Source organism: Mizuhopecten yessoensis, unplaced genomic scaffold (assembly GCF_002113885.1).
Source record: "Mizuhopecten yessoensis strain PY_sf001 unplaced genomic scaffold, ASM211388v2 scaffold8577, whole genome shotgun sequence".
NCBI lineage: Eukaryota > Metazoa > Mollusca > Bivalvia > Pectinida > Pectinidae > Mizuhopecten > Mizuhopecten yessoensis.
In genome coordinates this window covers 52,259-65,667 of record NW_018407617.1, presented here as the reverse complement: position 1 = coordinate 65,667, position 13,409 = coordinate 52,259, and the positions used below count along the sequence as shown (strand labels likewise).

General features: G+C 36.4%; 1 protein-coding gene across 1 annotated transcript in view; it reads right to left on the bottom strand.

Annotated features, from left to right (window-relative positions):
- The window catches only part of LOC110456252 (p21-activated protein kinase-interacting protein 1-like), a 24,893-nt gene that overhangs the window by 4,355 nt on the left and 7,129 nt on the right, over window positions 1-13,409 (bottom strand). Inside the window, exons 2-7 of the mRNA XM_021506864.1 lie at window positions 11,201-11,366; window positions 5,588-5,708; window positions 2,237-2,364; window positions 1,509-1,591; window positions 1,065-1,127; window positions 787-884 (exon numbers count right to left, since the gene is read on the bottom strand). Coding sequence (XP_021362539.1) covers window positions 787-884; window positions 1,065-1,127; window positions 1,509-1,591; window positions 2,237-2,364; window positions 5,588-5,708; window positions 11,201-11,366 — 659 coding nt within the window. The remainder of the gene's footprint in view (window positions 1-786; window positions 885-1,064; window positions 1,128-1,508; window positions 1,592-2,236; window positions 2,365-5,587; window positions 5,709-11,200; window positions 11,367-13,409) is intronic.

The following is a 13,409-nucleotide window of genomic DNA, read 5'->3' as shown; positions in this document are numbered from 1 at the left end:
CATCACTTAGTTCCAGAGAAGAAGTCGCTTTAAAGCAATATAGCCAAATAACCCTTTTTGGCCCCGCCCCTCAGCCCCCTGGGGGGTCAGCCACACCATTTGTACAATTTTGAATCCCCACAACCTAGGAATGCTTCCAGTCTATTATGGTCGATATCCATCACTTAGTTCCAGAGAAGAAGTCGCTTTAAAGCAATATAGCCAAATAACCCTTTTTGGCCCCACCCCTCAGCCCCCTGGGGGGTCAGCCACACCATTTGTACAATTTTGAATCCCTGCATTCCATGAATGCTTTTGATTAAATATGATTGATATCCAGTGCATAGTTCTACAGAAGAAGTCGTTTATAGTAATCTAGCCAAATTGCCCCCTTTTTGGTCCCGCCCCTCAGCCCCCTGGGGGGTCAGCCCAACCATTTGTACAATTTTGAATTTCCACCACCTAGGGATGCTTCCAGGCAAATATGGTTGATATCCATCTCTTAGTTCCAGAGAAGAAGTCACTTAAAGCAATATAGCCAAATTGCCCCCTTTTTGCCCCGCCCCTTAGCCCCCTGGGGGGTCAGCCCCACCATTTGTACAATTTTGATTCCCCACCACCTAAGGATGCTTCCAGTCAAATTTAGTAAAATTCCAATCAGTGGTTAAGAAGAAGAAGTCGTTTAAAGAAATTGTTGACGGACGGACGGACGACGGACGCTACAGTATGGCATAAGCTCACCTTGGTCAAAGGACCAGGTGAGCTAATAATAAATAACAAGGAGGTTGCAGTGTATCACAGGTTTACCTGTTTGTTTGTGTATCTAAGCTGTGTAAAGTCATTTTATTGATGATGTTGTAGAAATACAGCTGCCCACCTTCTCCTCCATACACAATCACGGTCGTCTGGGAAATACAAAAAGGACAAATAAAGTACTACAGATTCAAAGCATTTCTCCAACATCAGAAACTTCAATTAACTTCAGTTCAAGCAAACTATTTGGCAGTTTCAAATACTCATAATTATGAGTGTGAAGGACCCTGATGTTCCCAAGAGAACTTCTTTGATGTATGTATTATACTTACAGAAATAAATGCCAAATCATTGACCCTTTGTGTAGTTTTCACTGAGCTGATGACTTCAGCAGTCTGAAAGTCGACAAAACATCAAAAGATGTACATGTTAAAACAAAGTATACATCATGTCACACACAACTAGACACAGCACATAACTTGTAAACCAAAAATGACCACCAATCCATCCTTTTTTTCTGTTAATCAAAATTCACGAAGTGAATTAAATGTATATATGGCTATATCACAAGAAGAATTTCAAACATGTTTTTCAACACACTGTCACCGATAGGTAATGTTGAATATGGAATGCTGTGTAACATTTCATTTATAGTTATAGGTAGTAAATTTTAAAGACAAATAATTTTCAGAGCTCTAGCTTCAAGATGACCAGTATAAACAAATACTGGCAGGGTTACTGTAAAAAGCTTCTAAGTCACAGAAATGTAGACCTACCTGTGTATTATATATGTCTATTTTTGTGGAGAAGACAACGGCGTAGTGGTTACCATTGAGGGACCAGACAACCAGAGAAGCCTCTGTAATAAATTATTGTGGCTTGTAGTCATATCTTATTTTGCATAGCAAGATATTAACTCAAATTTTCAAAGTAAGACATTTGAGTCTTGAACATTTCTTACTCTTTAAGATCTATATTTAAATAATTTTATTTTGTCACGAAAAGCTTTAAATCAGATTATGCATAACTACTGTAAAATCTTAAATTTTCTTGGGACATTAAATTTCGTTTATTTCGTGGATAACAAAAGAACTAAATGTGATCAATTTCATATTTCACTCAATCAACCAATACTTTGTCTCATGGTTGCAGATCAAAACACTGTATGTAGAAAGTGATTCTCCTAGGCCAAGAGTTTATATTTGCACAACAACAACATGACAACCCATGGAAACGAGTCATGAGAAGGTGATATACATTGAAGTAATCATATAATATACTCAATATCAAAGGATGTATGATTATCATAAGGTCTATCCGGCCTGATGTTACCAATTGGTTAATTATTTAATCAGGATAATAGAGTTGAACGCCAATCCAACAGTTGCTGGTTGTTAAGTGGGGCGCTGCACTTGAGCGTGGATACCCTAGGTATGCATGGCAATCAACGAACAGTCAATCACAACATGCTCAAGTGTTACCAGGAAGTTGGTTAAGTATTCACCTTGTTTGATGTTGGTGGTGTAGGCAGAACGTCCAGTGATCAGGTTCCAGGTACGCAGAGTTTTGTCTCGGCCAACAGACAGAGCAAGCTTCCCACTTGGGTGAATGGAGATGCAATTCACAGTAGACCTAAAACAAGCATTATAAACCAAACTTGTGAATGTAGCAATTTACCGGTATACATGAACAACAGAATCCTCAAGGCTTGAACCTAAAACCGTGTTGAACTCTTCCAATTCGAAGGTTGGAATAGCTCATTATGAAATTTCAGGGGTGAATGAGTTTAAGCTTGTTCACAAAACCAAGTTACAACTAAAGTTTGCATACAGATTTGTTGCAAGATAAACAGACATTAACCTCATTATGAGTTGGGATGAACAGACACTAACCTCATTGTGAGTTGGGATGAACAGACACTAAACTCATTGTGAGTTGGGATAAACAGACACTAAACTCATTGTGAGTTGGGATAACAGATACTAAACTCATTATGAGTTGGGATAAACAGACACTCAACTCATTATGAGTTGGGATAAACAGACACTAAACTCATTGTGAGTTGGGATAACAGACACTAAACTCATTGTGAGTTGGGATAACAGATACTAAACTCATTATGAGTTGGGATAAACAGACACTAAACTCATTATGAGTTGGGATAAACAGACACTCAACTCATTATGAGTTGGGATAAACAGACACTAAATTCATTGTGAGTTGGGATGAACAGACACTAAACCCATTATGAGTTGGGATAAACAGACACTAAACTCATTGTGAGTTGGGATAAACAGTCACTGACCTCATTGTGAGTTGGGATAAACAGACACTAATCTCATTGTGAGTTGGGATAAACAGACACTAACCTCATTGTGATTTGGGATAACAGACACTAAACTCATTGTGAGTTGGGATAACAGACACTAAACTCATTGTGAGTTGGGATAACAGATACTAAACTCATTATGAGTTGGGATAAACAGACACTAAATTCATTGTGAGTTGGGATAAACAGACACTAAACTCATTGTGAGTTGGGATAAACAGACACTAAACTCATTGTGAGTTGGGATAACAGACACTAAACTCATTTTGAGTTGGGATAAACTGACACTTAACTCATTATGAGTTGGGATAAACAGACACTGAACTCATTGTGAGTTGGGATAATCAGTCACTAACCTCATTATGAGTTGGGATAAACAGACACTAAACTCATTGTGAGTTGGGATAAACAGACACTAACCTCATTGTGAGTTGGGATAAACAGACACTAACCTCATTGTGAGTTGGGATAACAGACACTAAACTCATTGTGAGTTGGGTTAAACAGACACTTTTACTCAGAAATAGTACAAAACACCTGGATCTCCATATAGTACTGTAGGAAATGGTGACACACTGGTCTAACAAACATTTGGGTTCTGAACAACTTTATCTTGGATTTTATGCTGGTAGTAGTCTTAACATTATAATTGACGATTTACTTAACTTGGAATAACATGTTTATTATTTGTTTCAAGGTTGCAGAGTACTTTATGCAGAAATTAATTGTCCAAGGCCAAGAATTCATAATTGCATGACAATGTGAAACCTCATGGGAACAATATGTCATAAATAAATCTGGCAGCTAATTAATTTACTTTAAAACTATGATTATTATATGATCATATTCATATTAAATCTGTTAAGTGTTTTTGAAATATTTTTTTGTGAAACAGTTTTTGTTACTAGACTTTTTGAAGAACACAATCTGTACAATTAAATCTTGTGCTTCATAATATGAATATAACATTAGTGTGAAAGAAGTTATCTTTCGCCCCCATAACAATTTGAAATTAAATACAAAAGGCCCAAATGATCTGCATTTTAAAGTTTTTAACATAAATGACTCGTGATCTTGAATATGCTTTGGTGAAGCTTATTCGTGTGAACTAATTATATAATATATAAGTAAGTAGCCCTTCATCTGAACATATTACAGTTATAATAACAGCCAAGTATGAACTTATTTCTGCCCAAATGGAGGAAGGAGGGTGTCCAGATAGTGACCGAATCATGATTGGTGGTCAAACGAACAGCTTTACAGTACAACGGGGTCAAACAACTTCTAGCTAACTCATGATCAGTCAATCTTCTAAAGAGTGGTCTAGTCTAATACAATGTCTAAGCTATAGACCAAGATTCTAATCCTTGACTTAACAGTTGAGCCATGATGTATTTGGTAATCTAATCTAAGAATTAATGCATTTCAAGTACAAGAGGCCCAGAGAGCCGGTATTAGTCACCTGGATCTTTATGCCAAGCAATTGTATAAATGGCTATGGGTTGGGGATCTCAACCATTTCAAAATTATGACACAAGAATAAAGTCCATAAGGGTGGGGCCAGACCCAAGTGTCAATACCAATATCCTGATTGTGTTGTATGTTTATGGGGTGGGGATCTCAATCATTTCAAATATATGCCAAGCAAGGGTCTATGTAATTAAGGGTTGGGGATCTACTATTTCAAAGTTATAAACCCAGGATATAATTGATAAGTCTTCAAGGATGGGGCCAGACCCCAGGTTCAATTTCAGTATCATGATTGTGTCTGTTTCTTGATGCCCAGCAATGATATGTGGATATAGAGTGGGGATCTCAAAATTATGACGCAAGATTTACGTGCCTAGGGGTAGCGCAAGACTCCAGGATCAATCCTAATATCATTATTATGTTCGTGTCTTAAAGCCCAGTAATGGCAATAATTATAGGGTGGGGATCTCAACCATTTCAAAGTTATGGCTCAGGAATAAGTTCCTAGGGTCAGACCCATGAGTCAATACTTATATCATGATTGTAGTGTGGGTACCTCCATAAATTCAAGGTTAAAAGTTCTTTCTTGCCCTGCCCCTAAGACCCAGATATCAGTCCTTAAACTGGTACAATTTTGAATCCTTAAAACCTGAGAATGCTTCAACCATCACTTTGTTCCAGAGAAGAACTTTCTTCAAGCAATATGGCTACACAATCCCTTAACTTAGCTTTTCAACCCTGCCCCTCTGCCCCCTTAGGAGTCAAGACTCTCCATTTTTAGTTTTTTAGTCTCTTAGTTTCAGAGAAGTCACCTAAAGCAATATGGCGAAATTACCCCCTTTGGCCCCATCCAGTCCCTCCATTGGTACAGGTTTGAATCTCCATACCTAGGGATACTTCAGATTAGTTTATTTCTAATAAGCGGTTGAGGAGAAGGAGTCATTTGAAGAAATTGTTGACAGAAGATGGACAAAAGACGGACACCACGATATGACATTTAAGGTCACCTTGGTCCTAAAAATAGCTGTGATTATTATTATACCAAACCGAGCTTACGTGTGTCCTCGGAGAGTTTTAAGGCACTCCCAGGTGAAGTACTTCCATATCGCTATGGTACCATCCTCACTGGTACTGAACAGGTGACTGCCATGGTGGAATTTCAAACATGTCACTGTACCTGTAAGGTAAGGCAAGGTTGTTGTACAAAGAGCAAGAAAAATGGCATTACCAAAATCAATACTCATCAAATATTCTACACACGTCACAAGAACTAGAGCATCATATTAATAGTGTATCAAGGTTGCAGATCAAAACACTTTATGTAGAAAGTGATTCTCCAAGGCCAAGATTTTCTATTTGCACAACGACAACACAACTCTCCATGGAAATGGAAGCATGTATAATCTATATGCAGTTTGACAAGAGATCCTAGAAGGATCCTGATTCCCTCCATGAAAAAAAGTCAGATCTACAAAAGTCTAGTAACAAATATTTTACCTTCTTTGCTCTTCATTTTACTTACAGGTACTAGGCCTTTTACCTAGGCCCATGTCTGAAATCCTAAATGAGGATTATCTCCCTTAACATCCCTACATCCCAATTAATCTTTTAAAATAATTTTGTGTATAAATAATGAAATTTGTCTCAAGGTTGCAGATCAAAACACTTTATGTAGAAAGTGATTCTCCAAGGCCAGGATTTTATATTTGCACAAAAACAACATGACAACCCATGGAAACGAGAGGCATGGAAAGACAGTGCAGTAGAAATTTAAATTCTTTGTCAACAATTTCAGCTCAGAACAATATCAACAAAGCACAGTATTGTAAACATTTGAAAGTTCCTGTCTATAGAGCCTATTCTAGCATGCGACACTCTATACAAAGGTAGGTAACTATAGCTGACCCCGTATGTGTATGTATATGACCAGGTAAATGACTGACCCTGTATGTGTATGTATATGACCAGGTTAATGAGATAAATCTAACTGAACCTAGATGTACACATTGCTTGCATTCCCCGATAGGTAACAGTAAACGGGTGCAATGCAGAGATATCATTTTAAAAAGATTGATATGAGATCTAGATATATCTTGGACAAAGTGATGATTTGTGAACAAAGGGCTATAACTCTGTTTATACGGGGGCAAGAAACAGTTTCAGTTCCACTCTGCCATTCATGTATTTGAATACAAAATTTAGCAAAACAGATGGCTCCGAAGAAGTGACACATGGACACACTGATTGATGGAATGCTATTCAATAGTACCATATACGGAGGTATGGAAGCAGGACTAATACCAATAAGCAAAATGGGTGTACAATTTTATAATTAGTGTATGTACGTACTAGCCTGCAAGCACATTTGAAACAAGAGAACTAATTATCTTTGAGTACATTTTCAAGAGAAAAAAAAAGAAAAAAACAATTGTATCTAACTTGCAATAAGGGCATCATAATATTCTCCCACAATCTTGTGTATAAATAATAGAGTTTGTCTCAAGGTTGCAGATCCACACACTTTATGTAGAAAGTGATTCTCCAAGGCCAAGATTTTATATTAGCACAAAAACAACATGACAACCCATGGAAACGAGAGGCATGGAAAGACGGTGCAGTAGAAATTGAAATTCTTTGTCAACAATTTCAGCTCAGAACAATATCAACAAGGCAAAGTATTGTAAACATTTGAAAGTTCCTGTCTATAGAGCCTATTCTAGCATGCGACACTCTATATAAAGGTAGGTAACTATAGCTGACCCCGTATGTGTATGTATATGACCAGGTAAATGACTGACCCTGTATGTGTATGTATATGACCAGGTTAATGAGATAAATCTAACTGAACCTAGATGTACGCATTGCTTACATTCCCCGATATATGTAACAGTAAACGGGTGCAATGCAGAGATATCATTTTAAAGAGATTGATATGAGATCTAGATATATCTTGGAAAAAGTGATGATTTGTGAACAAAGGCCTATAACTCTGTTTATACAGGGGCAAGAAACAGTTTCAGTTCCACTCTGCCATTCATGTATTTGAATACAAAATTTAGCAAAACAGATGGCTCCAAAGAAGTGACACATGGACTGACTGACTGATGGAATGCTATTCAATAGTACTCTATGGAGGTATGGAAGCAGGACTAATACCCGTAAGCTAAAGGGATATACAATTTTATAATTAGTGTATGTACGTACTAGCCTGCAAGCACATTTGAAACAAAGAGAACTAATTATCTTTTAGTACATTTTCAAGAAAAAAAGACTAAAAATTGTATCAAACTTGCAATAGGGCATCGCAATATTCTCCCACAATCTTGTGTATAAATAATAGAATTTGTCTCGAGGTTGCAGATCAAAACACTTTATGTAGAAAGTGATTCTCCTAGGCCAAGATTTCATATTTGCACAAAAACAACATGACAACCCACGGAAACGGGAGGCATGGAAAGACAGTGCAGTAGAAATTGAAATTCTTTGTCAACAATTTCAGCTCAGAACAATATCAACAAAGCAGAGCATTGTAAACATTTGAAAGTTCCTGTCTATAGAGCCTATTCTAGCATGCGACACTCTATATAAAGGTAGGTAACTATAGCTGACCCCGTATGTGTATGTATATGACCAGGTAAATGAGATAAATCTAACTGAACCTAGATCCAACATTGCTTGCATTCCCCCATATGTAACAGTAAACGGGTGCAATGCAGAGATATCATTTTAAAAAGATTGATATGAGATCTAGATATATCTTGGACAAAGTGATGATTTGTGAACAAAGGGCTATAACTCTGTTTATACAGGGGCAAGAAACAGTTTCAGTTCCACTCTGCCATTCATGTATTCGAATACAAAATTTAGCAAAACAGATGGCTCCGAAGAAGTGACACATGGACACACTGATTGATGGAATGCTATTCAATAGTACCATATACGGAGGTATGGAAGCAGGACTAATACCAATAAGCAAAATGGGTGTACAATTTTATAATTAGTGTATGTACGTACTAGCCTGCAAGCACATTTGAAACAAGAGAACTAATTATCTTTGAGTACATTTTCAAGAGAAAAAAAAAGAAAAAAACAATTGTATCTAACTTGCAATAAGGGCATCATAATATTCTCCCACAATCTTGTGTATAAATAATAGAGTTTGTCTCAAGGTTGCAGATCAAAACACTTTATGTAGAAAGTGATTCTCCAAGGCCAAGATTTTATATTAGCACAAAAACAACATGACAACCCATGGAAACGAGAGGCATGGAAAGACAGTGCAGTAGAAATTGAAATTCTTTGTCAACAATTTCAGCTCAGAACAATATCAACAAGGCAAAGTATTGTAAACATTTGAAAGTTCCTGTCTATAGAGCCTATTCTAGCATGCGACACTCTATATAAAGGTAGGTAACTATAGCTGACCCCGTATGTGTATGTATATGACCAGGTAAATGACTGACCCTGTATGTGTATGTATATGACCAGGTTAATGAGATAAATCTAACTGAACCTAGATGTACGCATTGCTTACATTCCCCGATATATGTAACAGTAAACGGGTGCAATGCAGAGATATCATTTTAAAGAGATTGATATGAGATCTAGATATATCTTGGACAAAGTGATGATTTGTGAACAAAGGGCTATAACTCTGTTTATACAGGGGCAAGAAACAGTTTCAGTTCCACTCTGCCATTCATGTATTTGAATACAAAATTTAGCAAAACAGATGGCTCCAAAGAAGTGACACATGGACTGACTGACTGATGGAATGCTATTCAATAGTACTCTATGGAGGTATGGAAGCAGGACTAATACCCGTAAGCTAAAGGGATATACAATTTTATAATTAGTGTATGTACGTACTAGCCTGCAAGCACATTTGAAACAAAGAGAACTAATTATCTTTTAGTACATTTTCAAGAAAAAAAGACTAAAAATTGTATCAAACTTGCAATAGGGCATCGCAATATTCTCCCACAATCTTGTGTATAAATAGAATTTGTCTCGAGGTTGCAGATCAAAACACTTTATGTAGAAAGTGATTCTCCAAGGCCAAGATTTTATATTTGCACAAAAACAACATGACAACCCATGGAAACGAGAGGCATGGAAAGACAGTGCAGTAGAAATTGAAATTCTTTGTCAACAATTTCAGCTCAGAACAATATCAACAAAGCACAGTATTGTAAACATTTGAAAGTTCCTGTCTATAGAGCCTATTCTAGCATGCGACACTCTATATAAAGGTAGGTAACTATAGCTGACCCCGTATGTGTATGTATATGACCAGGTAAATGACTGACCCTGTATGTGTATGTATATGACCAGGTTAATGAGATAAATCTAACTGAACCTAGATGTACGCATTGCTTACATTCCCCGATATATGTAAACGGGTGCAATGGAGAGATATTATTTTAAAAAGATTGATATGAGATCTAGATATATCTTGGACAAAGTGATGATTTGTGAACAAAGGGCTATAACTCTGTTTATACAGGGGCAAGAAACAGTTTCAGTTCCACTCTGCCATTCATGTATTTGAATACAAAATTTAGCAAAACAGATGGCTCCGAAGAAGTGACACATGGACACACTGATTGATGGAATGCTATTCAATAGTACCATATACGGAGGTATGGAAGCAGGACTAATACCAATACGCAATATGGGTGTACAATTTTATAATTAGTGTATGTACGTACAAGCCTGCAAGCATATTTGAAACAAGAGTATTAATTATCTTTGAGTACATTTTCAAGAAAAACAGCAACATTACAATTGTATCAAACTTGCAATAGGGCATCGCAATATTCTCCCACAATCTTGTGTATAAATAATAGAATTTGTCTCAAGGTTGCAGATCAAAACACTTTATGTAGAAAGTGATTCTCCAAGGCCAAGATTTTATATTTGCACAAAAACAACATGACAACCCATGGAAATGAGAGGCATGGAAAGACAGTGCAGTAGAAATTGAAATTCTTTGTCAACAATTTCAGCTCAGAACAATATCAACAAGGCAAAGTATTGTAAACATTTGAAATTTCCTGTCTTCAGACAAAGTATGGTATCAAAATTCAACAAAGGGACATCTAGGTATGGAAGCAGGGCTTATACCCCACAAGCAAAATGGGTGTACAATTTTATTATTAGTGTACTAGCCTGCATGTACATTTGAAAGAGAACTAATTAACTTTGGAGTACATTTTCAAGGAAATATAACAACAAATGTATCAAACTTGCAATCTGGCATCACAATATTCTCCCATAAAAGCACTTTGTATCACTGATGCGATTACAAGAAAAACTCTGAGAGGATTTTAGATCCATGGCTATTGTCTCTGGGCTAAACTAAAACCTCTTTTGCACTTATCTATAATTTCAGTCAATATAGAGATGTTTCACTAGACTTTACATAAAATGTGCTAGTATCTGGCATTAGGGTAGAGGCATTTCACATCCCTGATAAAAATGGCAGTTGATTTCTTTAGACTAACCATATAGAATTGTTGAAAATATGAATTAAGTACCACTACCAAATTTAGTCTATCATATTCTAGGCATTTTATATTCAACATATGCCCAGATATGGTACAATATACTATGTACACAGTAAAGAATGTAACTAACAGGAGAACAAATTATCATACTATATTGGACCTGAATGTTGGACTAGAGAGCCAAGCTCTGTCCTCTTCTTCAGGTTAATCAAACGAACGGTCTCGTCTGTGCCACCCGACGCTAGGATCCCTTTCTTCGACACAGATAAAGTCTTTATACATCCGGTGTGTGTATGATCAGTGAAACTCTGATCAAACTGGTACTCCTGTAAATAGAAAACACTTAGAGTTATTCTAGTGACTTATCATGTATCACATTGTATGCGACTTCTATTACATGTAATACATGTATGTTACAAATTGATGACGTATCATGACCTAAAAGTCTTCTGAATGTATACAATGCCATATATTTGATTATTTGCCAATTATTTGACACAAGGCACAGTAGCCTAGTGGTAGTACGCCTGGCTCGTAACCGAAAGGTTGCAGGTTAGAGTCGTGTCACAGCACTGTGTTGTATCTTTTGAACATGATACTTTACTCCACTTGTTCCATTCTACTCAGCTGTAAATGAGTGCATGGTTGGGCAGTGCTAGAAATAGTTGAATGCTAGCTACAACACAATATTGCAGCACGGGCTGTATGCTCCCCAGCTGCAGGGAGTTGAGCAAGATATTGGCTGTTTCCAAAGGCCCTATAACCACTGATAATAATTTGTGAACCACTTTGAGACAACCTACAAACTATTTTGTGATAAAGCGGTATATTATTCATTCATTCAGAACCTCAAATTAATATCATTATTACAACAAGACAAGAGCCAGATTTGTAATTGTGAAACTGGAGGAAAAATCAGAAAAAACACACTTTTTCATCATTGCAAGAACTTACCAGAAACTCACCATCTTAATGTAATTGAATTAGGCCTAATTTGGTCTTACATTGATCACCAAATACAAAAACAATATTTTGAAATTTAGCGCACTTTTGAGTAAAACTTCCAAGAATTACTTTGGCACCTTTATATGTGGGTGGTGGCTTTACAAACTAAAGATGTAGTATGACTCCTACACAAGTTAGCAATAGAAAACATCTGTCTGTAAATATCGTTTTCATTAACTTATACTCTTGTTTGTATCATAACTTGGAGAGCTTCCTCCATTTAGGGGGAAACCAGTTTACCAAGAACATGAGATCTCTCTTTGCACCGTATGTCACTAGTCAGCTATGTTGAGCTGAGCAGCCGGCTTAATTAGTGCGATATTGTCATATTTTAATATTATTTCAGTATGAAAATATAACAGGTGTGAGAAACACCAACATTAATGTCTACTGTTAGTGACCCGGTTAAGCTATCATTAACAGTCACTGTTGGTGTTCATCCGGGATTCCATCCACATACAATAGTATTAATCATTATAAATGGATATTTTGTGATTGATTGTATTTTTACTGATACGAAATTGGAAATACCAATATCCTATGATACTAAGAACAATTTGTAATTATTTTTTTTTCGTTTGAGAATGTTAAAATTCAATTACAAAATGTTAAAATTTAGTAATACAAGTGATGTCACAAACACCATGTATTGTCTTAATTTGTATTGAGCTGTTATTTACAGCCATAACAATTTATATTTTCAAACTGTGAAATCAACCTTAAATACTTTTGGGGGATTTTTGTTTTGGTAAAAAGAGGAGACAAAATTTAGATTTAATACTCGGAAAATAATTTTTGTATAGTACACACTTCAGAGGTTCCATGATAAGATCTCTTCATTGAGCTCAGGTATCGAAAGATCATCACGTGCATGTACATTAATTAATTTCCGTAACATTGTCAACATTATAATAGGAAAATAACCTGTATACATGAACATCTGTAGTTCGGCTTTATTCAGGCCTTTCAGTGTACCCTAATTGAGATTATGTTTTTTGACTCCCTATAAGAAGCTTTGACTCTTGGATATGAAAAGACACGTCTATTTTACCCTCCAAATTTCAGGTTAAAGTTATTTGGCCTCCGAAATCACTAAATATCATGGATCAACTGAAAGCCCAGTTATTTAACATATTTTGGTAAATATCAGTTTCATTCCAATCTGTTTGAACATATTATTGTTTCAATAAAAGCAATAACTTTCCACCAAGAGATAATTTAACCCTGCTGATCGAACTGCATTTCAGATGGTTCAAGCACAAAGTTTGAGTACTGTAGCTGGCTCGATTGTACACATGATTATTGTTGCCTTTTAGCTTTGCATAAGAGGGTTTCGGAAAGTTTTGAGGTGCTGACAACAAAAA